The sequence below is a fragment of the Dendrobates tinctorius genome, unplaced genomic scaffold (genome assembly GCF_039654945.1).
Source record: "Dendrobates tinctorius isolate UK_male_01 unplaced genomic scaffold, ASM3965494v1 ptg000256l, whole genome shotgun sequence".
NCBI classification, from domain to species: domain Eukaryota; kingdom Metazoa; phylum Chordata; class Amphibia; order Anura; family Dendrobatidae; genus Dendrobates; species Dendrobates tinctorius.
Window position 1 is genome coordinate 1,840,845 of NW_027361923.1, and position 27,370 is coordinate 1,868,214.

At 41.1% G+C, this 27,370-nt stretch overlaps 1 protein-coding gene across 1 annotated transcript; it reads right to left on the reverse strand.

The window, feature by feature from the left end:
• Window positions 1–393: 393 nt before the first annotated feature.
• LOC141069061 (collagenase 3-like) lies at window positions 394–27,190 on the reverse strand. Its single transcript, XM_073558362.1, has 10 exons — window positions 27,063–27,190; window positions 25,002–25,246; window positions 22,904–23,052; window positions 21,298–21,423; window positions 19,150–19,311; window positions 18,654–18,771; window positions 15,605–15,738; window positions 9,553–9,712; window positions 7,781–7,884; window positions 394–4,396 (listed from the first exon to the last, which is right to left on the reverse strand). Exons 1-10 carry the CDS (start codon window positions 27,180–27,182, stop codon window positions 4,296–4,298), a joined length of 1,419 nt encoding a protein of 472 aa, XP_073414463.1. The 5' UTR covers window positions 27,183–27,190; the 3' UTR covers window positions 394–4,295.
• Between the last annotated feature and the right edge of the window lie 180 nt (window positions 27,191–27,370).

Sequence of the window (27,370 nt, forward strand, 5' to 3'; positions counted from 1 at the left end):
ATGTTATACACGGGGGCAATGGGACAAAATAAAAACTCTGAATTCATTTATTAAGATAGGTGTCCCAATACAGTGTCCCAATACAGACAGACAGATATGATATTGTCTGGAGCCCATTACTGGAGATCACATAATAATTACTTCTTTGATCTCATGGGTCTGGCACGCTGCGGCAGACGCTGAGTAATTCCTGCTGATGAATCAGTGTTTTGCTCTGTCAGCTTTCTCCTCGCTGGGTTAAGGAAGGACACGCCAGGCTTTCTGCCAAGCAAAGACTCAGATTTCTGTGTTGCGCTTTCATCAGACCTTGGCAGAGAACACTAAGGTTCTGTAATGCGTTACAAGCATTTTTTTATATTTGCGGTGTTCACCTCTAAAATGTACAAGAAAATATCAAAATCATGTTGTCTTTATTTTTTACTTGCAACAATATAAACACATTTACATAGCGAACATGCAAATCATTGAAGTGGATCTCCTGCCCACAGAAAAGAAACTTTTTGGGGGGCAACAAAGCAACATCCACCTCGGTGTCATCACAAGATCCTACTTAATTTTCTTTTTTCTTTTTTTTTCTCCAATCCTGGGATAAATTTACTATTGTGAGCGTGATAGATGTCAAATATTTTGGTAAAAATTTTTTTACAAAACATCAAATCTAATTTTTTACGACTTTTTACGTTCTTTCAAAAAGTGGACAGTCCACTTGGGATAAATTCTGACAATGCGTCAAAATTTAGGTTATAAAATGTGGTGAAAAATTAAGCAAAAATAGGGTTGCGAAGTCAAACTAAAGGGTCTAAAGAGGCCCAAATTTATTTTCCAACAAGAACCACTGTATTTCATGTTATGCACTTTCAGACTGTCCAGTCTATTGTGGGCAATTTCTCAGGATACTTTTTAATGTAAATCTGGCTAGTTTCTGCGTTGCTGTTATTTGCGGCAAATTTATCAAAGCGTCGCATGATATTTGATAAATTTGTTGCCCCTTTAGATTTAACAGCTGTTATTCTAGTTTTTTATGCCACCCTTACTGGAGAGAGAGTTTGCTTTTTTTGTGACTTTCTAAGACTTTTTCAAAGGGTGTAAGAAATGCGCTTAAAAGCAAAAAGTCACACATTTTAGTGCAAAACTTACATGCAACAAAGTTAGCATCTATCTAATGCTAGAAATCTGACGAAAAAATTCCCTGATAACTTGCCCCTTAAGTTTACCCTAAGTACTAGGCGATGTTGGTAAATCTGCCCTATTGTGTGTTCGTAAAAGTAATGTTTTATTTTGTGACACAAAACTTATTTTATTTAAATCAGGAGTTAAAAACGTCTGAAATGTTGAGATGAAATGTGAATGCTGCAGTCAATCAGTTGACGTAGATTGGCTGCAGCATTCACATGACCACCCGGTGGATGTTGATGTCAGGGGACTGAGGGAGGTCGCAGCACTGAGCATGACGGAGCAACACTGGTCCGGTGAGTATGAATTTTTCACTTCCCTGGTCCCACTAATAAAGGATTATTAATGTGACCAGGAAAGAAGGTGACATTGACTTCCATTACTCAGTGTACTATCCATATACTAACAGTTTTGCACACTGACAGCAGCCGAATCGATCATACATTTGTCTGATCGATCCTTTAGGGTTATACTTCCACATGGAGGTACAGATAAGTCCTTATGGACCTCAATCCCAGATTTTCTTATAATTGATGCCATTAGGGCCCATTTTTTATGCTAACAGAAATTATCCTTCTACATTGAAAATACAACATAAATATGGATATAATAAATCTAACAAGAGACCCTATAGTGCTCAAAACAAGATATAATAAATAGCTAAAAAAATATATCATACGCAATAAAAACAGTAGTCCATTATAACAGTCATAAAATCTTTTGGTCATGACTTGTTCTCTGCCAGCAGGAAGCGTGGGCACCGCCCTATTATTTCTTAGGTTGCTATAGGAGGAACATAGACCTTTATTGATATATACAGGGAAATATATAAAAGCTGTGGGACAATGGAGCTAGGTGTTTGTGCTTTGCTTGGGGGGTTTACATTGTTCTTAAAGAGGACCTGCAACTTGCTAAAAAAAGAGTGAGTTAAATATCTTGTGAAAATCGCTGAGCTCCCCTGATTCTGTTGCAATTTTCCGATTTGCTCTGCGCCACTCCATTACAGAGATATTCACATTTGTTTGTTCTGGAGTGCAGAATGTGAAATATCTGCTTACAGTTCAACTGGGCGTTTCTTCAGATCCTTCTCTGGGGGGGGCATGCGCTTCTACTCATCCCGGAAAGACTGCTACATCAGTTGCTGAGCTGTGAGTGTCAGCATCTGGGAGGAAGGAGTGGAAGAGTAAGTCCCCAGAGAAGACTCTGGAAAATCGCACCAGTTGTACTACAATCAGAGATTTCACATATTGTGCTCCAAAAGTAACAAATGTGAATATCTCTGCTGTGGAGTGACGCAGCAGAAAACAGAAAAGAGCGTCATAATCAGGGGAACTGAGAGGTTTTTACAAGGTATTTAACTTTGTTCTATGGTCAAGTGACAAGTCTTTATTAAAATAAATCCTTCACACTTTAGGACCAATATTTCTTTACATTTCTTCGTAGTAGTGAGAGCTCTGCTTTTCTGATACTGAATGCAGAAGAGTGCATATTTATCCCCTTTACCAGTTGTCAGTGAGCTGAAACCCTAGGCTCTTTAAAAAAAAAAATGGTTGCCGTAAACAGTATACATTGCAACCAATTTGCAATAGATTACTCAAGCCTTCAATGCAATGCAGGACTGGTACTAAGCTGCAAGTAGCTAATGGACGAGGGGACTCGGCAGTAGGTTAACTAAGCGTTTTTTTACATCTTTACGCCATATTATTTCGATTTTTAAAACAATACTGTCACATAAAGGATCTCACTTAAAACATTGTTGGGTAAAATAATAAAGCTACACTTTAAATTGCAGCGTTAGCACCTTATGGCCATAGGCGAGGCCCAAAAAAATCCCTAAGCAAAGATCTTCAGTCAATGCGTTGTACAAAAATGAGTGGCGGAAAATTGGATTCCTGAAAAGTATTAAACCATAAATAAGAAGTAGCACTTATACCTATATCAAAGATTCTAGCGAGCAAGAGTTCTTGTAGTGTCTTAAAGGGGTCGGTTACCTGGATACTTCTTTCTTGACGCCACTCAGTATTACGTAAAATACTAAAAGAAGTAATAGTCACTTTACCGATGCCCTACCATTCCCTTCCCGAAGCTTAATTGTTTTTTCTTCAAGCTGTGGGATAAGGGTCCAATGCATAGTCTCCAGCAAACCACCAACTATCACGGATCTTGAGTGGAATATGTTTTTTTTTCATTCACTTTTCTTGTCTTGGTGCAAAAATTGACTTTTTTTGTGACTAATTATTTAAAATGCTTGAAATTATCGGAGTGCGGATAAAATGCTGGGCTGCAGGTTATATAAATCAAAGGATCAGGTGGACATAGAATTCTCAAAGAATATACTGCAACTGATTCACCTGATCATTCAACCAGCAGCGCAGCATTTCATCCGCACTCCGAACCTTTCCAGCCTTTATTTTTGTTTTTAAGGTTTCTTGCGACTCTTTAGTGCAAACAGTCGCATGTTCAGCTAAAATAGCATCAAATTTGGGCAAAAATTTCAGGTGTAAACTAAATTACTCCGGAGATGACATTTGCACAATATCAGCCAAAATCATCTGGAAACACCCAAACAACAACTAAAAAATAAGCTAAAAAATAACTTAAAAAGGCACAAAAAAAAAGAAAAATTGGCCAAAAAAATCAAAAACTAAAAAAAAAAGAATCCACCACTTCTATAACAACTTGGCCTATAATCTTGTCCTGTAAGCCAAAGATATCTATTGGGTCCACCTAGGCTTAGATGCAACTGCAACGCCTGCAACCATTGTGGTTACACTTCTACCTGCCGGTCTCAGTATTTTCTGCTCCGCCTGGACAGACATGTGATCCCTGCAGCCAATCACCAACAGCAAGGGCGACGAACAGAGCAGGAAGTACAGATACTGTTGGGGGATTGGTAAAATTGTGACTTCTTTCATTAGTTCACACTACATTTTTCTGGGTGGGCTTTTTTTTAACTGTAAGTGGGCGGACAACTCCTATAACTATGTACAAACTGATGATACCAATGTGTAATATTCATGGTGAGTCCAGAACTGTACTTATGATAGTAGGAAAGCCCAGAATCCTGGCAGGAGGTGTTACAGATGTCTGCTCTATGATGGATGACAGTGATGTGCCCAGGTTTAGCACCAGAGAATCGAGTTGGTCTTCAATAATCGGGTCACTTTCTTACTCCAGATGCTGTATTCAAATTGTAGGGGCCCATTGAAGAAGTAGAAGTAACCTATAATAGAGAAAGAAAAATATGATGATATTTATAGGGTAAGAGCTGTTGTCAGATTTCATTTTCCTCTTCCATTGTTACCTTTCTGCAGATTCGTTTTCGGACGGATATATCAAAAGGAATCTCTGTACCTGTGAGTGTAAAGTTACCATGATACCCCGACACACACCTCTAGGGTCATGCTTCTGAGCATTGAAGGCTAGCTTAGGTGGCAGCATGCTGCCTGAGTATTCAGGTAGTCAGCAAGCTAGCCATCACTTAGGACTTAAGGGTACTTCACACATAGCGAGATCGTTAGTGAGATCGCTGAAACGTCACAGGTTTTGTGACGCAACAGCGACCTCGCTGCGTGTGACACAAAGCGGCGACCGCCCCCCCCAGCTGCGATATCGCTGATCGTGCTCGAATGTCCTGGGCCAATTTTTGATTGTTGGTGTCCCGCTGGCCAGCATGCATCGCTGTGTTTGACGCCATAACAAAGACAAGCGACCTCGTTGGCGACTCAGAACTCAGGGACGCAGGCGTGATTTTGCTTTGTCTTTTCAGCGCCCCATCAGCTCCAATTGATGGTCTCAAATTAGGATCTTTGTAGCATTTCCTTTTATAGGTCAGCTATAAATTATATGCAATCATAACATTTAACATGTACAGTTATAATAATCGCGTGTCCCCGTGTCAGTGACTGTGAATCCACGAATAAATAGCGCACTAGCGACTCAGCCAGGGATGCTGAAGCAAACCGCGCAGTAGTGGCCACCAATCGGAGCAGAGGGGGGTGGAAAAGGCAATGCTGAAGCATGCCTATCGAGGTCTGAATCATCAGAATAGGTGCTGTGTGACAAGGTCCCAACGACCGCCGAGGTTGTTATACGGATCGCGAGATCGTTGCTGCGTCTCTGAAGAGATCTGCCTGCTTGACAGCTTACTAGCCACCATGTAGAGACGCACCAGCGATACTTACCAGGTCGTATCATTGTCGGGATCGCTGGAGCATCGCTATGTGTAACGGGACCCTTAGGCTGAGTTCACAAGTGGCTTGTTTTCGCGGCGGTTTTAACCGCGCGATTTTGCAGCAAAAAATAAGCATCCCATGCATTCCTATGGGATTCCGCAATGCTGTGCTAATGCTGCGGTTTTTACCGCGGCGGAATCGATTCACGGTAAAAAACGCAGCATGCTCATTAGTTTCGCGGAATTGCGGCGATCCCACACCCATAGGAATGCATTGTTCTGCTTACTTTCCGCATGTGGCTGTGCACACCATGCGAAAAGTAAGCAGAAAATCTGTGGATGGTACCCACGGTCCGAAGGAGAGGAGACTGTCCTCCGGGCTTTGGGTACCATATCCCTGTAAAAAATAGAATTTAAAATAAAAAATATTGTTATTCTCACCTTCCGACATCCCGTGCAGCCTTCCCGCCTCTCTCCACGCTCCAGGTCCCAGTAATCCTTTGCGAGCGATGATGTCCGTTCTCGCAGGATTGCGAAGTCTCGCGGTCATTCACGAGAAGTCATCGCGAATGACCACGAGACGTCGCGATCCCGCGAGAACGGACGTCATCGCAGTAATTCTCGCAAAGGATTACTGGGACCGGGAGCATGGAGAGAGGCAAGAAGGCTGCGCGGGACGCCGGAAGGTAAGAATAACAATATATTTTTTTTTATTATTATTTTTTACATCCTATCTTTTACTATTGATGCCGCATAGGCGGCCTCAATAGTAAAAAGTTGGTCACACTCGTCAAACACTATGTTTGACGAGTGTGACCAACCTGTCAATCAGTTCTCCAAGTGATGCTGCAGATCACTTGGAAAACACTAGCAATTCTGCAAGCTAATAAAGCTTGCAAAATGCTAGCTTTTCCGCGGGAAAATAGCGGGAATTTAAAATGCGATTTTCCCGCGGAATGGAATTCGGAATTCTCGCGGTAATTTCAGCGAGAGTTCCACTACGAGTGAACGTAGCCTAAGGCTGGTTTCACATTAGCGCTTTTTAAGCGCACGCACGGCCGGGGGTAGCTCCGCCCCCGAGCCGGCTCTCTGCCCGGCGTGCCCACCCCTTGCTTGTTGCGCCGCCTGTGATCGGCGCACCCTATCTTTAGCATAGGGTGCGCAGATCGTGCGCAGGCCGTGCGCTAGTTGCGCTTTGACCTGCGCTGCGCACTTTTGACGGTGCGCCGTGCGCGCCAAAATCCGAAAAGTTTGATTTTGGCACGAACGGCGCACCGTCAAAAGTGCGCAGCGCAGGTCAAAGCGCAACTAGCGCACGGCCTGCGCACGATCTGCGCACCCTATGCTAAAGATAGGGTGCGCCGATCACAGGCGCCGCTGTGCGCTAGGAGGCGGCGCAACAAGCAAGGGGCGGGCACGCCGGGCAGAGAGCCGGCTCGGGGGCGGAGCTACCCCCGGCCGTGCGTGCGCTTAAAAAGCGCTAATGTGAAGCCAGCCTTAGGCTCACAAATTTTTACCACTACTGGTGGTAATGCTTTTCTGCAGTGCTGGGTTCTGCTACATTTTTTCTAGTTAGTTAACAACCTATAGCTGTAACAATAGATCAAGGCCGTTCAGATGAAAAAGTGATTTCAGCTGATTATTAAAAATTAATACATTTTTATTGATTCATGATTCTAACTCAACCCTCTGTCTGAGGCCCCACACAAAACTAGACTATCAAACTACCTATTAAACATTATGATTACTGCAACTATTAAAATTGAAAAAAGATAAAAATCTGCTTTGGTTATGATGAACTCCACTAAATCATCATTGATTCTTTGCAATTTTTTATGAATGTCTACCACCTACCCAAAGATTTGACCCATTGGTGCTTCAAAGTTTTCTGGATTTTTTTTGGGGGGGCACATACCATACCAGTGGGTTTCGAAAGAGGTTTGCTCATTGGGACAACTCCTGTCAATCTTTTCTATGAGGGCAGATGGACATCACTTAGTGACCCCAACTCTACAGATGTAAAGGGCTTTTCCTGGAGTTAAAAATATTGATGACCTATGAAATCGGTGGGGTCCAAAGACCGGCACCTTTGACGATCAGGTGTTATAGACTCTAACAATGGCTGGATGTAGGCAATGTATGGAGCTGAAGACCACAGCGCCATACACTCTTTAATAGCCATTGTAGAATAATGCCGTTTACCTCTTATTTCCATTCTGCTACGATGTTCTGCTCTATACAATGCTTACACGCGACCGCGGAAAGAACCGATAGCAGATGATCAGTCGAGACACCCATGATCTCATATTTATTATCAATCTCATGGATATGTCTTCAATATAATGATCCCGGACAGCCCAGATACATTAGATAGATTACATATTAGATATTTTGATTCACAGAATACAAATATTATGATAGCCCCATATTTACCATTTCTTCGATAAACCGCATCAACTTTTTCCCCGATACCCAAGAAGTCTTCTGCAATAAGCCTGGGGTATCCTTTATCCATAGTCATTCTTTCCTCATCATAGCTGGAAGAGATAAAGAAAAATGAAATAAATTTTTCCTAAGAAATATTTTCAACCTGAGTGTGAGATTTATTTGTAGGTGCCCTCCATTTTACACGGTGTTTCCAAGATTAACCTATAACTGCACGGTATTCTTGGAGGTCGGAATGGCATCTCCTGTGCAGACAGCCCTGACCACATAAGCTGCTGCACTTTACATTTTTAATTTACAAAATGTAATTTTTTAGATCTTTAATGAAAAATGATAATTTGTGTAATACATTCATTAATTGGCAATCGTACACCCCAGCACACTAACGCTGTATGGTCGGGATCACACATGTGAGGAATACGGCCGAGTCTCGCAACTTAATACCCGGCACTGCCGGCGGCACTCAGGATTGGAGCGTGCAGCTCCATGTATTGCTATGCGGCCGCACGCAGTGCAGTGATCCATACGGCGGCAGTGCCCGGTATTAACATGTGAGACTCAGCCGTATTCCTCGCATGTGTAATCCTGGCCTATCTGCCACCATTGGTCCTTCGGGTGGTGGTCACAAAACTGCAATTCTAAAGCGGTTATCCTTAAACATGATTTCGCTCTTGGAAACAGATTAAAGGGGTTGTCCGGCACTTTAACATTGATGGCCTAGCCTAGCTCATCAATAAATGATCTGTGTGGGTGTGACAGCCAGCACCCCCGCTGATCAGCTGTGCGCGGTGCAGTGTCAGCGGCGGACGGAACTGCTCATTTCTGAAGCGGAACATCACAGATCCATGAATTGTATAGTGGCCAGTCCGAGTACTGCACATCTGCCCCCTATTCAAATTAATAAGGGGCACATATACAGTAGCCGGCAGTGGCCACTATTCCGTTGATAAAGCTGTGCAGCTCCTCAAATGAGTGATTCCAGGTGACGCAAAACCGAAAACACATGATTGGTTGGAGTGACCGGGGTCGCACCCCTACCGATCAGACATTAATGACCTATCCTAAGGCTAGGTGATCAATGTTAACAATCCGGAAAACCCCTTTATATGATAAATGTATCATCAGAGAGTCAAATAGCTGTCACCCCAACCGACTGAAAGAATTGGTGTCCCATGTCCCCCTTGTGAATGGAGTGGTAGTGCCTAAGGATTGGAAACATAAGCCCCTCATTCTTGTGATTGATGAGGGTACAAATAGTGGAAGCCCCTAAAATCACACATTTATTGGTGAAATGACCCCTTTAAGTAGCCTAAGTTTTAAACAATACACAGGGGTTGTGCGCTTCGGACACACTCTTTTTGTTTTTGGTGCCCTATATAAGTTGATCACAAGGTTTCATGTTAACAAATCTCTAGCGATCAGTACGGAAGCCCAACAGGTGGAATTAAGCATTACAAGGTGTTCTTTTAGATCCATATGTTGTCCCTAATGTAGGGATGCCATCCGAGTGCAGTGTGATATTTTCACAGACCCATTGCCGATTTTGAGCCAACAAATCAAATTTGGACATATCTCTGATATTTTTCCACAGACCACTCAGTCCGGAGAAAAAGAATCGGACATGTTCACAGCCCTATGGAATATCATAGGCACGAATGAAAACCACGGATAGCACTTGTCCACGAGCCCTAACGATACAGTTCATCATTTTGGGATTAATAAGAAAGTTTTGGCACAGGTAACAATGGTGGTTTTCTTACCTCCAATATTTGTCGCCAGTGAAGAAATAGGTTTTGCCAGTTGCATCATTGTGGACAGCTGCGTCTATAGATTTCAGAATTTTGGGGAAACCAAGTTCATGCAATTTTTTGGGATAGTCATCCATTATATCGTATCCATTCAGAGCCCAGAACTTTTTCCCTGGAAAGGCAGAATGAAATATCTAAAACAACAGTCTATGAATAATTTGGTTATAATTATTTTCTGCAGCTTTATTCTGCGCTGAAGTTTAATCTACGATGGATGCTTTATATATTTGGACAGAGACAACATTTTTCTAATTTTGGTTCTAGACCTTACCACAATGAATTTTAAACAAAACAATTCAGATGCAGTCAGGGCCGGTTTTAGGCAAAGTGGGGCCCTAGGCAAAGATTAAAATGGGGCCCCAAAAGCTAACATATTGCACATCACACAGAAGCATTTCGGTTGTATTTATATGCGCTAAGTTCAGGCCGCTAAATGAGTGTCATCGACAATATTGAAGTCGCTCAACACTTGTTTCCCGGCCTCTTTCCACCGTCTGAGAAAGAATGATGGGGACAGAACAATCACTAATGGATCACTAACAAATCACCATACAGTATCATGTTATCAGCAGCACATCTACAGTTTACATCCCATAGTCCTCCATATAATATAATATGCCCCATAGTCCTCCATATAGTATAATAAACTCTTCAGTTCTCCATATTGCATAATTCACTCCCCATAGTCCTCCATATTTTATAATACACTCCCTATAGTCCTCCATATAATATAATGTACTCCATAGTCCTCCATATAGTATAATACACTCCTCAGTCCTCCATATAGTATAATACACTCCCCATAGTCCTCAATATAGTATAATACACTCCCCATAGTCCTCCATATATTAAAATACACTGCTCAGTCCACCATATAGTATAATACACTCCTCATAGTGCTCCATATAGTATAATGCACCACCATAGTCATCCATGTAGTACAATTCACTTCCCATAGTATAATGCACACCATAGTTCATCATATAATGTATTCTCCATAGTCCTCAATACAGTATAATGCAGCCCACATAGAGCATAATGCAGCCACCCCACAGAGCATAATGCAGCCCCGCCATACAATATAATGTAATCCCCATAGAATATAATGCAGCCCCCCTCTTATAGTATAATTCAGCCACCCCTTAGAGCATAATGCAGCTACCCCTCAGAGTATAATGCAGCTATTCCACAGAATATAATGTAACCCCCCATAGAATATAATGCAGCCCCTCCATAGAATATATGGCAACCCCCTCATAGAGTATAATGCAGCCCCTTATATAGTATAATGTAGCCCTTCTCATATAGTATAATGCAGCCCCCATAGAATATAATAAAGCCTCCATACAATATAATCTAGCCCCCACAGATAATGCTGCCCCCCATAGAATACAATGTAGCCTCCTCATATAGTATAATGTAGCCCCCTCATAGAGTATGATGCAATCACCGCCCATAGAATATAATAAATATAATACAGCCCCCCATAGAATATAATGTAGCCCCAAATAGAATAAAATACTGCCCACCTCCCCATAGAATATAATGTAAGCCCCCATATTATATAACACAGCCTCCCCCATAGATTATAATGTAAAATGTACCCCCTTGGTATATAACTCAGCTGCATAGTATAAAGCACAGCACCACCATGGTATATAGAACAGCCCACTATGGTATATAGCACAGTACCACATGGTATATAGCACAGCCCACCATGGTATATAGCCCAGCATGGTATGTAGCCCTGCACCACATGGTATATAGCCCATCATGGTATATAGCCCAGCACCACATGGTATATAGCCCAGCACAGTATACAGCCCAGCATAGTATACAGCCCAGCACAGTATACAGCCCAGCATAGTATATAGCCCAGCACAGTATAGAGCCCAGCATAGTATACAGCCCAGCATAGTATATAGCCCAGCATAGTATAGAGCCCAGCACAGTATATAGCCCAGCACAGCATATAGCCCAGCACAGTATATAGCCCAGCATAGTATACAGCCCAGCATAGTATACAGCCCAGCACAGTATACAGCCCAGTATAGTATATAGCCCAGCACAGTATACTGCCCAGCATGGTATATAGCCCAGCACAGTATACAGCCCATCATTGTATATAGCCCAGCATAGTATATAGCCCACCATAGTATACAGCCCAGCATGCTATATAGCCCACCATAGTATACAGCCCAGCACAGTATACAGCCCAGCATGGTATATAGCCCAGCATAGTATACAGCCCACCATAGTTTATAGCCCACCAGTGCCACAATAGTATATAACCCAGCACAGTATACAGCCCAGCATGGTATATAGCCCAGCATAGTATACAGCCCACCATAGTTTATAGCCCAGCATGGTATATAGCCCACCAATGCCACAATAGTATATAACCCAGCACAGTATACAGCCCAGCATGGTATAAAGCCCACCAATGCCACCATAGTATATAGCCCAGCACAGAGTATAGCCCAGCATAGCATATAGCCGCTCCCCCCCAGAATGGCCCCACAGTCCAGTACTCACACTGATATATTAAAAAAAAACAAAAAACTATTCTCACCTTCTCCTTGTGCCCGCGCTGCTGGCTGCTCCTGTCTCCTGCTCTGCCGGCACACAGTGAGAGTGCGATGATGTCATCGCGCACCCGCTGTGTCAGTGGCAGAGCGGGGAATGATGGGAGAGGGAGCGTTGGCTGACGCTCTCTCCTCCATTATTGCTTTGAACTGTACTGGCAGTCGCCGGTATAGTTCAATGCGGTGGCGGGGGGAGTCGGCGCTGGGGGAAAGCGGGCCCCCTGCTTCAAGGGGCCCTATAGCAGCTGTGTGATGTGCCGCTAGCTGGGGGCCCCTGGGGGAGCGGGGGCCCTAGGCAGCTGCCTGGTCTGCCTGCCCCTAACGCCGGCCCTGGATGCAGTTGAAGTTCAGACTTTCAGCTTTCGTTTGAGGGTATCCACATTAAAATTGGATGAAGGGTTGAGGAGTTTCAGCTCCTTAACATGTGCCACCCTGTTTTTAAAGGGACCAAAAGTAATTGGACAGATTAAATAATTGTAAATAAAATGTTCATTTCTAGTACTTGGTTGAAAACCCTTTGTTGGCAATGACTGCCTGAAGTCTTGAACTCATGGACATCACCAGACGCTGTGTTTCCTCCTTTTTGATGCTCTGCCAGGCCTTCACTGCGGTGGTTTTCAGTTGCTGTTTGTTAGTGGGCCTTTCTGTCAGAAGTTTAGTCTTTAACAAGTGAAATGCATGCTCAATTGGGTTGAGATCAGGTGACTGACTTGGCCATTCAAGAATATTCTCTTCTTTGCTTTAATAAACTCCTGGGTTGCTTTGGCTTTATGTTTTGGGTCATTGTCCATCTGTAGTATGAAACGACGACCAATCAGTTTGGCTGCATTTGGCTGGATCTGAGCCCACAGTATGGCTCTGAATATCTCAGAATTCATTCGGCTGCTTCTGTCCTGTGTCACATCATCAATAAACACTAGTGACCCAGTGCCACTGGCAGCCATGCATGCCCAAGCCATCACACTGCCTCCGCCGTGTTTTACAGATGATGTGGTATGGTTTGGATCATGAGCTGTACCACGCCTTCGCCATACTTTTCTCTTTCCATCATTCTGGTAGAGGTTGATCTTGGTTTCATCTGTCCAAAGAATGTTCTTCCAGATCTGTGCTGGCTTTTTTAGATGTTTTTTTAGAAAAGTCCAGTCTAGCCTTTTGATTCTTGATGCTTATGAGTGGCTTGCACCGTGCAGTGAACCCTCTGTATTTACTTTCATGCAGTCTTCTATTTATGGTAGATTTGGATATTGATACGCCTACCTCCTGGAGAGTGTTGTTCGCTTGGTTGGCTGTTGTGAAGGGGTTTCTCTTCACCATGGAGATTATTCTGCGATCATCCACCACTGTTGTCTTCCGTGGGCGCCCAGGTCTTTTTGCATTGATGAGTTCACCAGTGCTTTCTTTCTTTCTCAGGATGTACCAAACTGTAGATTTTGCCACTCCTAATGTTGTAGCAATTTCTCGGATGGTTTTTTTTTCTGTTTTTGCAGCTTAAGGATGGCTTGTTTCACCTGCATGGAGAGCTCCTTTAACCGCTTGTTTCCTTCACAGCAAAACCTTCCAAATGCAAGCACCACACCTCAAATCAACTCCAGGCCTTTTATCTGCTTAATTGAGAATGACATAACAAAGGGATTGCCCACACCTGTCCATGAAATAGCCTTGGAGTCAATTGTCCAATTACTTTTGGTCCCTTTAAAAACAGGGTGGCACATGTTAAGGAGCTGAAACTCCTAAACCCTTCATCCAATTTTAATGTGGATACCCTCAAATGAAAGCTGAAAGTCTGAACTTCAACTGCATCTGAAGTGTTTTGTTTAAAATTCATTGTGGTAATGTCTAGAACCTAAATTAGAAAAATGTTGTCTCTGTCCAAATATATATGGACCCAACTGTGTGTATATATATATATACATACATATATATATAATTTTTTTTTTTTTTTTATATCAAAAAAATAAAAAAATATATATGTATATATAAAAGCATCCATGTAAATATATATATATATATATATATATATATATACAATGAATTTTGTACATATTTTTTATATATGTATATATATGTATATATTATATATATTTTATACAGTATATATTTTTATATACGGTATATATATTATTTATATATATTTTGTATAGATACATTTATATATATGTTTTATATATTTTTAATATATATTATATATACATTTATATATTATATACTTACAGTATATTATATATATAAATATTTATATATATTGGATATTTAAATACATATATATTATATACCGTATATTATATATATTTTTTTTTTATATATATATATTTATATACACATATACTCCATATTCCTAGTAGGACCTTAGTGGTTCTCACTTGAAGAATGATTGGTGGCTTTCATGGTTGCCGGCAGATTTTACAAAATAGTTATAACTTGACAGACAATCAAATCCGAATGATAATTCCCAGCAATGAGACCTTTTTTAGGTCCAACCTGTTCGATCTCAATCAATAAAAATACGATGGAGTGAATTTAATAACGGGTGTCAGTTTTGATCTCTGCTCTGTGCCCCCTTCTCTCTTCCGTTTACACCAATGTCAATGGATTTCTAACACTCATTCCTTGAATGATGACCATGATAAAAAAACGAAGGTTGCTTTTTTAAGAAGAAGAAAAAAAAAAAGATGTCGACACCTTTGGGGTCTTTTTTTTTAGTTAAATGTATTTATTTCAAGTTAAAAAAAAAGTTTTGTAATTGGATTTAATTAAAAATGTTGCACCTTTAGACTTTTAAATGCACATTGCATGGTTGTAGAATGAGTTAACTGAGAATCTGAGAGTGAGTTCTTTTTTGACAGAGAGGTTGTATCAATTTTATCTGCCTTTTTTGTGAGATGCTCTCTACTTTGTGACCACATCAATGTTCAGGTCCATCTTTCATGTGGTCTGAGGTCATAAATCATTGAAGAGGATTTCAGAAAAATAAACAAATTAAAGTGATATCAACTTTTTGTCCGATTGAACTCACTCTCGGATTCTCAGTTAACTCATTCTTCAGCCAGCAATGTGCATATAAAAGTCAAAAAATAGATAAAAGCTAAAAACTCCCCGTTAGAAGCCACTCACTGATGGTATCTCTGTTAACTCATTCTGCAGCCAGCAATCTGCTGAGAAACAAATAGACTGTATAGTCATATTATGCAAATTTTTTAATGAAACCGAACAGTAAAAATTTGTTTTAGCCCAAAAATCATGCAATAATTACACCCGAAGGACGGAATTTCCATCCAGACTGAAGGACATCCATCCTTATTCCTCACTCTGTATGATAAGAATTGGGGCTTTTTCATCCTCTAAGGTTTTTGATAGTTGGGGATTTTTCTAGTATAGGTTTGGTTTATTGCAGAGCAGATAGTAGTAAAGTTCACACTCACCTCTGAAAATGAAGATCAGATCCTTCTGGGGGTTTTCATAAGCTGCGTCAATTTTGTTTGGAAGTTCAGGCCAGAAAGATTTGGTCAAAACTAACTCTGCATCTGTCATCTGTGGATGGAGCCTCCAAAAGAACCTGGACAGAGAAAAAAATAGAAAGGGATTAAGGCTTAAAGGGATGGTCCATCCTCTGATTAAAAACTTACGAGCAGCAGGTAGTCATGAAATCCTGTTGATCAGTGTGGAATGTGATTGTCTGCAGTTGTCAGGTGACTAATATAGTATTACAAAGCCGGAGCCGCTGACCCCAATAAGGCATATGGACAAGGCTTTTTTCCCTGCCGCAGCAACTATCCATAAACAACCTCATATTTATGACAGATCTGTTACCAGATTTCACAATACCATAGTCATAGTCATTTATATAAAATACAAAAACTTTCAAATCAGCTTTTTTGACATGAAATATAAATGTAAATACACCAGCCTCATCAGGTTTAAGAGATCTATTTAATAATGGATATACTTTATTCAGATCCTCCTTAAAAAAAATGTTTCAATTGTCGTGCTCTGCAAAATTGTTACTGCTGACAGCTCTCTCTACTCCCCAATCCCTGACAGAAATTATTTAAAGTATGGCAGAGAAAATAGTCTATACAGTTGTGGCCAAAAGTATTGACACCCCTGCAATTCTGTCAGATAATACTCAGTTTCTTCCTGAAAATGATTGCAAACACAAATTCTTTGGTATTATTATCTTCATTTAATTTGTCTTAAATGAAAAACACAAAAAGAATTGTCCTAAAGCCAAATTGGATATAATTCCACACCAAACATAAAAAAGAGGGTGGACAAAAGTATTGGCACTGTTCGAAAAATCATGTGATGCTTCTCTAATTTGTGTAATTAACAGCACCTGTAACTTACCTGTGGCACCAACAGGTGTTGGCAATAACTAAATCACACTTGCAGCCAGTTAACATGGATTAAAGTTGACTCAACCTCTGTCCTGTGTCCTTGTGTGTACCACATTGAGCATGGAGAAAAGAAAGAAGACCAAAGAACTGTCTGAGGACTTGAGAAACCAAATTGTGAGGAAGCATGAGCAATCTCAAGGCTACAAGTCCATCTCCAAAGACCTGAATGTTCCTGTGTCTACCGTGCGCAGTGTCATCAAGAAGTTTAAAGCCCATGGCACTGTGGCTAACCTCCCTAGATGTGGACGGAAAAGAAAAATTGACAAGAGATTTCAACGCAAGATTGTGCGGAGGTTGGATAAAGAACCTCGACTAACATCCAAACAAGTTCAAGCTGCCCTGCAGTCCGAGGGTACAACAGTGTCAACCCGTACTATCCGTCGGCGTCTGAATGAAAAGGGACTGTATGGTAGGAGACCCAGGAAGACCCCACTTCTTACCCCGAGACATAAAAAAGCCAGGCTGGAGTTTGCCAAAACTTACCTGAAAAACCCTAAAATGTTTTGGAAGAATGTTCTCTGGTCAGATGAGACAAAAGTAGAGCTTTTAGGGCAAAGGCATCAACATAGAGTTTACAGGAGAAAAGAGGCATTCAAAGAAAAGAACACGGTCCCTACAGTCAAACATGGCGGAGGTTCCCTGATGTTTTGGGGTTGCTTTGCTGCCTCTGGCACTGGACTGCTTGACTGTGTGCATGGCATTATGAAGTCTGAAGACTACCAACAAATTTTGCAGCATAATGTAGGGCCCAGTGTGAGAAAGCTGGGTCTCCCTCAGAGGTCATGGGTCTTCCAGCAGGACAATGACCCAAAACACACTTCAAAAAGCACTAGAAAATGGTTTGAGAGAAAGCACTGGAGACTTCTAAGGTGGCCAGCAATGAGTCCAGACCTGAATCCCATAGAACACCTGTGGAGAGATCTAAAAATGGCAGTTTGGAGAAGGCACCCTTCAAATATCAGGGACCTGGAGCAGTTTGCCAAAGAAGAATGGTCTAAAATTCCAGCAGAGCATTGTAAGAAACTCGGAAGCGGTTGGTCGCAGTTATTTTGGCTAAAGGTTGTGCAACCAAGTATTAGACTGAGGGTGCCAATACTTTTGTCTGGCCCATTTTTGGAGTTTTGTGTGAAATGATCAATGTTTTGCTTTTTGCTTCATTCTCTTTTGTGTTTTTTCATTTAAGACAAATTAAATGAAGATAATAATACCAAAGAATTTGTGTTTGCAATCATTTTCAGGAAGAAACTGAGTATTATCTGACAGAATTGCAGGGGTGTCAATACTTTTGGCCACAACTGTAGAAAAGTAAGAACACCCATGAAAAGGAAATGAGAGCAGGATAGAAGCTATGCTGATATCTGAGCTAATAAACACAGCAGCACAGTGAATACACGCAGCCTTCATATCCAGCCTATATTACTGGGAGGGACACTCCCACAGGAGAAAAATCTGAAACATGGATCAAGCTACAAACTGCATACCAGATGGTCTAAAAATGAATGCAGAAAAGGGAATTTGTCACCAAGGTCTTGCTACTTCCTTTAAGAACATCATAATGTAGAGACAGATACCAAGATTCCAGTGATGTGTCACTTATTGGCCTGCTTGATGTAATTTTGATAAAATCCCTAATTTCTCTCCTGCAGATCACCCAGTTCTCTGAATGCTGAGCTCTGTATAACCCCACCCACACCACTGATTGGCAGCTTTCTGTGTACACTGTGCATAGGCAGAAAGCTGTCAATCTGTGGTGGGGGTGGGGTTACACAGAGCTCATAAATATGGAAGACTACATGGCAACAAGCTTACTAGTTTACTAGTCCTATAGTTAGAATCTCGTGCTGATAAAACAGTGATTTTATCAAAACAAGAGCAAGCAGCCCTGTAAGTGACAAATTGCAGGAATCAGGGCCTCTGCCCCTACACTATGTTGCTTTGAGATTAGATAGCAAAAATTTAGTGAAATATTCCCTTTAACATATGTAAAAATATTTTTTATATGTCAAAGGTGTCTACAGGATTTGAGTTTTTATTCATCATCTATAATGGGGCATGAATAATACGTGTTACCGACCTGTCCTTGAAGATAAACTTTTCTCCCCTGAGTTCAGTGATTGCATCAATCTCCAGATCTGGGTCACACTTCTCAGGTGTTTTTGGGTGTTTTGGGTTTGGGTCTCTATCACCAGGTCCTGCAAAGTGATCACAAAAAAAAAATATTAGTTGATATTTTAGGACCTAAATTAAACTCTGATTTGGGTAAATGAACCCTTCTGCTAAAAAGAGGAATCCGGGCTTTGATATACAATGTCCTATCTGCACCAGGCAATGTAGCTTCATGACAAAGATCACTGCATCTTCTGCCGTCGTTATGATCCCTGTTGTGTGGGGGCATTTCAGTCCCGGCCTAATCTCTACAATCCTGTAAGTTTTGGTTATTAGACCTGCAATTCGGAGAGGTCCAAGCCGGACACTATAACATAGAAGCACAATGGCCAGTCTATCGAGGCCTGAGCCAGATTTGCCGAGCAGTCCGGCATCTTCACGACTACGTAAGATGCTACACGCACCGTAAAGTTCTTGTATTCCTTGTACATCGTCATCGGGAAGAATAAAGCTGGTGGTCTCTGCATAACTATAAACCGGATACATCAAGGACCCCGGATCTCTGGAATGGTCGAGTCCCAGAGCATGGCCGAATTCATGAGCAGCAACGATGAATAGGTTGTATCCTGAAAAATGGCAAAAATCACATTATATTATGATTTACCATACACAGAGATAATCCTATACCTATATTATTGGTTCAAGAAGCAAGCTTCCCAATAAATCATCAGAAGTATCTCCAGCAATTTCATCCATCGCTCTACTCAACAGTTCCTTATTAAAAGAGGACCGTTCACTGGATCTATTAATTTAAGTTGAGCGCCTTCTCCAATTGTCGTTGGTCCACTGATTCTGGAACACTTTTTCTTTTTTATTTGAGCCCCTTGTTCAAACGTTATACCCCTAGGTAATAATGGTGGAAGTTTTCCCTTCTTGTGTCAAGGTGATGATATAGAAGGGTTAATGTTTTTCCTTTTATTGCTAAAACTTGTTCTTATAATGTTGTAGCCTTAAGGCCCCGTTACATTTAGCGATGCACCAGCAGTCTTATAGTCTTCAATTCAAGGATTTTATACTTCTTATCTCATATGCCGTGTTTACAAGAATCAGCAAGAACATGTTCTGGGTACATGGTAAATAAAGTCATCATGACCTGGGTAACGGGTGCATTGCTGTAAATGACGTAAAATTCTGCCTCTTGTTTCAATAAACCAGAAAAGTGACTTGCCCACCACAACGAGTGTGCATGCTTTTCTCCAAGCTCGTTATCTGGGGCGAAATCTCTTAATTCAGCCTCACTGGTGATCCGGCATATCCGACTTTGGGTTAAAATGAAAACAGCTACAACAATGTCATAGTAGCATCTGGTTCTGCCCCATAGGTCTTTTCCTTTCCCCTACCTTTCTGCACTCTACGCTATGGAGAGGAAGTCCATCAATATTATTCTTGTTCCGTCCATGTAGGGATAAAATGATGCGATCAAGTCATTACGTATTACAGCCAGTGGGGGGCGGTGCAGAAATAATGTGGGCAACACTGCGCATCATAGCAAGGGGAGACTTGTGGGGACCGCACTACTGTGACGGCTTTGCTAGGACACGGACTCTAATTCCTCCTTTTCGAGACAAAAAAAGTAAAGAGTTCCTAGTTCTCCGCTAAGAGGACAGTCAGTGGGAAATTATAATGGGGGGGGTTCTGCAACTTTTGAAAAATTACCAAAGGGTAGGGATTAGAGATGCGAAAATTGATTCGCAAGACTCTGGTCTAGCGGACACATCAGTAGTCTTTGGCCACAGATTTGACCCATGAAAATCCCCAGAGATTCTTCTGATTAGTAGGCTTGGCTCAAAGTCATGCATGCAACGATGAAACATATCACGTACATTGTGCCTCAGGGGCTTAGAGTCATAGGCGCATAAAGTTGAGCGAAAATATTAGCAACCCCTCAGTCCAGCAGCCATGTCAGTAGTCCATCGGCATGTCAGAGCCCTATCTTCCTGCTGACCCTCTTCTAATTAATGAGTCCAGCTCGAAGTATGCTTGACATCATCACGGGCCTACAAATCGGAAGACGCTCAAGGAGGCTCGCATCTGGTATCTATAGAGAAATGACGCAATCGCTGGACCGGGTTCCTGTAAATCGATTTGCAAATCTCTAGTAGGGATACCTATAAAATAAGGAAAAAACTAATACCCACCACTAGAAGTCCCCACCCTTCTTATGGCCACCATCACGAATGGAAGAGTTGACATCCCGTCCAACAGTCACCTGGACTATGAGGACACCAATTGGCTGCATGGTCAGGTGACTGGTAGTCAGGACGCCATCACTTCTTGTCCTAGCGGAAACCATTGGAGTGACAGCGCTAGAGCAGTGTAGGATTCTAGTGGTAGTTATTACTTTTATTTTTCTCTTATAAAGTCCACACCATCTGTGAATTTTTCAAAAAGAGTAGAAAACCTCTTTAATAACAATTTCTAGTCTGGCGTTGTAAGCTGGGATTTCATGGGGTCTACTTTGGCCATTAATTTTCCCGAAACCATCTGATGAGGATCTACAGATGTACTGTACACACTATACACAAACTTTACAACTGAACGGTATCTGTTACCTTTAAAGTCGTTTGTGAAGGTTTCATCATCATCAAAGTGTGTGTCTCCTCCAATTCTTTCTCCAGGGGGAAAGGCATGAGCGAGCAAACCATTAGGGCCATCAAATGGGTGATAATCACCATGCTCTAGAAAGAGATAATGACATGGACATATAACACTGTGAGCTGGGGTGGGGTACAAGAAACAACAATCGAGCTTTTTGGGGGGTGGCTAAAGAGAGATTTTCTGAATTCTTGCCAAAATGTGCTAAAATCAGAAAACAGGATATACTGACCGGTTAAACCCGACTGCCATTCTAGAGGCTATTCTCAGACCTCTCTGCCGATCACTGTTTGCGTGGCTTCACCGATGATGAGCCTTGTACCACATGTGACCACAACAGACTGGTCTCAGGGAGTACACATTTTATGCCCTTAGATTAATTTAACACAAACTCGAAAAATCTCTTTAGACACTATGTACACCTTTGTGCATGTTTTAATAGTCATTTTCGACATATAATGGGCAGCTAAACAACGTTCTAAATAATGTTTATACAATTTTCTAACATTTTGCTGTTGCAGAATGTTTGTAAGTCCTTTGTCTAGCTGAGTGATCTGCAAAATCCACAACTAGCAGAGTGGGAAAACTATGTGCAAGCTCACAGAGGGCAGAGAAATCTGGCTATAGAAAAGGAAGAAATCACATGAAGAGGAAATAAGTTCAGGATAGAAGCTGTGCTGATATATGAGATAATGAAGAAAGCAGACTTTATTACTGGGAGAGACAATCCTACAAGAGAAAAATCTGAAGATGACTACTAAAGTAGTAAAAGCAATGTTTTGCCATGTATATGGCCTTTAAAGTGACCCTCCATCATGGGTATCGTATATAGTCACCCTACCTGGTGCCTTCCATTTGCCTTCTCTGCTTTTTATATCCCACAACACCAGAAAGGTTTGGGAGGCATGGTTATTCTTGTATTGTAACATTCAGACAGACATATTTAAGGGTAAATTGCAACTCATCTCATTTAGAGGATGTCCACATTTGAGGACAATGTTCTTTTTCTCTTCAAATGCATGTATTTAGGGCTAAAAATTATTTTTATATTTGGGTTCCATTAAAAATGGTGCACTTTTGTGGCCTTTGGTGTACTTTTATGACATTTGGAGCATTTTTAGTGGCCTTTGGTGCACTTTTATGACCTTTAGTGCACTTTTAGTGGCCTTTGGTGCACTTTTATGGCCTTTGGTGCACTTTTAGTGGAATTTTATTGCCACTGTGTTGCACTGTCTATTGATGACTGCTGAATGGTTTTGATGGTCTGATGGCCGCAAACCACTTCAAAGGAAACTAGGAGCCTATCAAAGCCAAACGGTGTAAAATCCTTAATAAAACCCATTGGCAAAAATTATTTAAAGCTCAAAATACATGCACTTAAGAAAAAATAGAAATTGTCCCCAAAGGTGAACAACCCATTTAAGTATGTGATAAGAGCTTGATGTCCCAACAGGCTAATTGTATTGATCCAAAATGCAGTCAGATGACGTTATTAGGAGGCAATTCCCTAATATATTTTAATATGTAACTAATAGTAATTTTCATTGCATAACAGCTACTTACCCATTTTTCCAAAGGAAACCATAATATCAGCAGTGCCGGAACGGACTCTAGTGAAATTCAGTGGGGTGACATCACTCCATACTTTCAATGCTTTTTTAATAGCTCTGTCCACATCTGCACGCGGTAAATCGGGGGTGTAGTTAACAATTCTAGAAACAGAAAAAATAAATTGTGTAAGTCATCAAATATTACCAAACAGGTATAAAGGAAGTGGAAATAATCACAGAATTTAAATGCTATGCCATAAGATGAGGTAAAGAAGTTTTCTAGGTTTTATGTTAAAAAAATACTATTTTATATGTTTTTCCCATTGTATTTTTTTATGTTCACCATTCTGGGCAGCATTTGGAGATGTTTTCTCATGACGTTTCAAAAAGTCGCAAATTTTGTCACAAGTGTATTTAAGTCCACCCCTGAATTTATTTTATGAAACATGCAGCGTTTTTGCATTAGAAAGTCGCGAAATGAGTCAAAGCCAAAATGAAGGACAAAAGGTTGCATAATCCTTTAAAATTGGTCTTCAGCTATGCCAAAAAAAAAATCGACAGGAATCTTATTCCAGCCAGTGACTGGAGTAAGATGCACCAAAAAAAATGCAACATTTGGGAAAAGTTGCATTTCATGACTCTGTCTAAAACATTTGGATAAGCAAAGAAATTGAGGACACAAAAATGTTTTTTAAAAATCAATAGAAAAAAAAGAGCAAATTAATCCAGAAAAGTGGAGAAACGGCAATGAAAAATCGGGGTCAAAGTAAGTTAGAGTGATATGTAATACTGTATTATTTACACAATAAAAACAGGAAAACTTTTTACATGGGGTTGTCTGACCCTTTCTTAAACCTTATATATGACCCCAATGTGGTAACAAAATAAGAAATAGCACATGTAGACCTTATGATCCTCTATGAAAAATATTTTTAAATACTTTTGTGTAATAATGTAGGGTGTGATTGGGGATGACATGTCAGAATGGCTGCAAAGCTTTCACCAACTCTGCTAGAGCATGTCAATCTCGGTGGACCGTGGATTCGGGTATAGGTGCATCTCACATGCAATATCTGAACCCAAACCATGTGTATCATGGCCATGCTCTTTGATAACTGGTCATAAGAGAACCCCTGGATGTTCAACTCTGGCGGGTTCAGCAGAACATTTAAAAAAAAAGTTCAGTTCGCGGGTACCAGAATAGTACCCGAACCTGAACCCAGATCCCATTCAGATGAATGGGGACCCGAACATCCGTTGTTTGCCACGCTGTTATCTGCGTGACAGCGCGGCAAACACTGCCTCTGATTGGCGTTAAAATTATTACCGCCGGTCCATTACTAACCTCATAGTAAGTTTTTAAATAAACACACAGCCAGAATAAAGTCCTTTAATTGAAATAAATGACTCATTTTATGTGAAACAAAAATAAAAAACAAATTTATACTCACCTTACGTCCATTCCTTTGAAGCCCTTGTCCCCTGTAGACTGGTGGGAGTAGTACTCCCATCCGCCAACACATGTAGCCGGAGGTAAACTTTTTACCTCTAGTCACAGCTGCTGGCTCACGCAGCTCTCTGACCAGCGGTAATAATCTTACTACTGATCAGAGCCACCGGTGTTTCTCACGCTTTCATGCAAATGAGTGGGAAACATCCAATGTTCGGGGTGCTGAACCTGAGCAGTGACACAGACTTGCTGGAGAAGTTTGTGCTCGGGGTCCATGACCGAGCAGCAGTTGTTCAGTACGGACCCAGATCTTTACTCTTCGGGTTCACCCCTCACTAGTCATAATCTTCAATGATGGGGGAAATCAATTTTAGATCTTCCCTGAGCTAATTGGCTGTCTGAGACTGGCTGCCAAAGCAGCTACATTCATTTACTTGTGGTTCTCCATCATCTTATCCCTAGTAGACTGTCTGTCTGAGATGACTGCAATCTTCAGAGCTGGAGAAGATCAAGAAGGTTTGGAATTACTCAAACCACACATTCAGTTCTTATTACTGCCATATTAATCAGATTTATGGAAATATAAATATGGGTGGAGATATGAATGGGTTACCATATAGATGGAATATATACAGAGCAAGAGACGTGGATATAGAGATACCTGTAGGTAAGATTGTATCTGGGCCATTTTAGCTTTCTTGGGAAGAAGTTGTATTCTCCGATATCTGGGACCCCACATCTCGGCTGTTTCATAATTTCAAGGGTTTCTTCATCCAGTTTGCCCGTTACATCCAGGCCAAAGAAGGCTTGCATCTCTTTTAGCCGGGCAGTCACACTGTTGACTCCGCTTTTTCTCAAAATCCCAGTGGGGTTGGTTGAAGAACTGTACAAGGTACTTAGATATTTCTAGGATGAAAGGAAAAATGCATTTGGTGAATTATGGAGAAAAATTTGACTTTTTACCTTTTATGGTGCGAACCAAATTTATTAAACATCTACAACACATTTTGTTGGACATGGTTTACCATTGCAGATGTTTTTAGACAGATTTATCAGCAGCTTTTTCAATTGTCTCAAAAAAAAGTCACAAAATGACTCCAAAAGGAAGAAAATGGCATAAACTAGAGTAAAAGTCCTAAATAGAAGTGGGTCCTGCATTATCAGGGGCACTTTCATTTAATTTATTTGGTGTAAGAGATAAGTTCAAAGTTATGGAGTTTTGTACCAAATTTACAAAGCTTGGCACCATGTTTGTTAAAATTGGCACAATTTAAAAAAATACTCCCTACAGATAAGCTTCATTTTTTTTTTCAACAAGTTAGCGGAACTTAAAAAACGAAGAGTAGCAACACTTTTGTTCAACTGCACGTTGCATAAAAAATTGTGACTTTTCTACTGCAATTTTCTTGTCAAAATGGTTTGATGAATTAACCCCTTAACAGGGTCCAGTGAAAATAAGTTTTCACCTATCTACAAGATGTGATCTGTGGATGTCCGACCCGACAGCTGGGCATCATGTAAAAATTGTCAGTTGTGCATTGGGCAAGAAGGCAGAGAGCCAGAGAAACTCTAATTCAGCATCTGGATATATGCACACAGCCTGCGCAGCCCCCAATAGTCAAGAGCGGAAGTCTGGGGGTACTTTCTGTGTTATGGAGACACTGTCTATGTATGGCTTGAAGACTTAAAGAGGTTAGCCGGGACATTTTTATTTTACAATGTGCCACTGCCTACGAACTAACAGGCAGGTAGTTGCTAAAAACTTACCTATTTTGCCTGGCACCAATCTCTTCTGGCAAAAAGTGGGCATAAACCGATCCTGCCGGTGATTTAGCAGCTTCTTTCCGCTCTGCTCTATTGACGGGAGATGACTGCTGACATCATGCTGATTGAAAGCGGCCACCCCATTGCCATACTGCAGAAGGCAGGCTGTCCATCAGCATGACACCAGCAGTCACGCCAAGTCAATGGAGCAGACTAGAAGAGGAAGAGCTGGTCTGTTGACGTGAAGCCGCTGAATCGGCGGCCAGAGCAGTATGTTACCGCTCTGAGACGGAGCCGGGTAAAACAGGCAGAAACGTTGCCTCTGTTAGCCACTACCTGCTTGTTAGTTTTTAGACTGATAGTAAAAAAAAATCCTGAATTGTCTCTTTAAGTATCAAATGTAGTTGATTACCCTGCTCCTAAAGCCACATGCAATTTTAATAACCAGAGTTATGCGTCAATTAGACGTCCATTTCTCATGTATGAGTTCTATCCATAATTTAATGGATAAAACTTGGTTTTTAGGAAGTTTCATGTGTCTGTTTTTTTAAAATTCAAATTAATGGGATCATAAAAATAACAACAGCACACGAATGCATCTCCTTGTCATCAACGTGCTGTCTGTTTTTTTACTGGTTTATGGAATAGTGACACTAGAAATTTTTAACCAGACAAAGAGATGACGCAATGATGGTAAAAATGGACCAAAGTTGGGTGAAATTCAAATCCAGCACACTAATGAAAAATGGTTCATTTTTTTCTAGTTTGTAAAAAAAACAGTCTGATAAGAAGCCATTTGGGTGAAAGGGGGATTTGCATTAATTTTTTGCTCTGATTCATAGAAATGGGTATTTGGCATGCATTTTGGAGTAAAAAAAAGGTGGCAACCTCATCCACTTCACCTCATAGGATGTCAATATGCCTTAAAAGTAGGCAGAATCTAGAAGAGTAGGGTTACCTGTGCAAAGTGGAGATCTTTCTCCGAGACTTCAGAGCTGTCCTCCACGGGGATGGGGATGGAGAAGCAAAAGCCGAAGCTGACCACCAACAGAATCACCGCTGATATTGTAGGCATCATGTCTGATTCTTATGCCCTGAACCTCAGCTGGCTGCATATGAGCCTCCTTATATAGTGTATGAGCCATGAGTCACTCGCTTGAGACATGCTAAAACTTCTAACCAGTGGACGGTAAATATGATTACTCCCAAATCCCCCCAGAAGACATCCTGGCTTGTGGTATGGAACAGAAAAACTTCTACATCTGT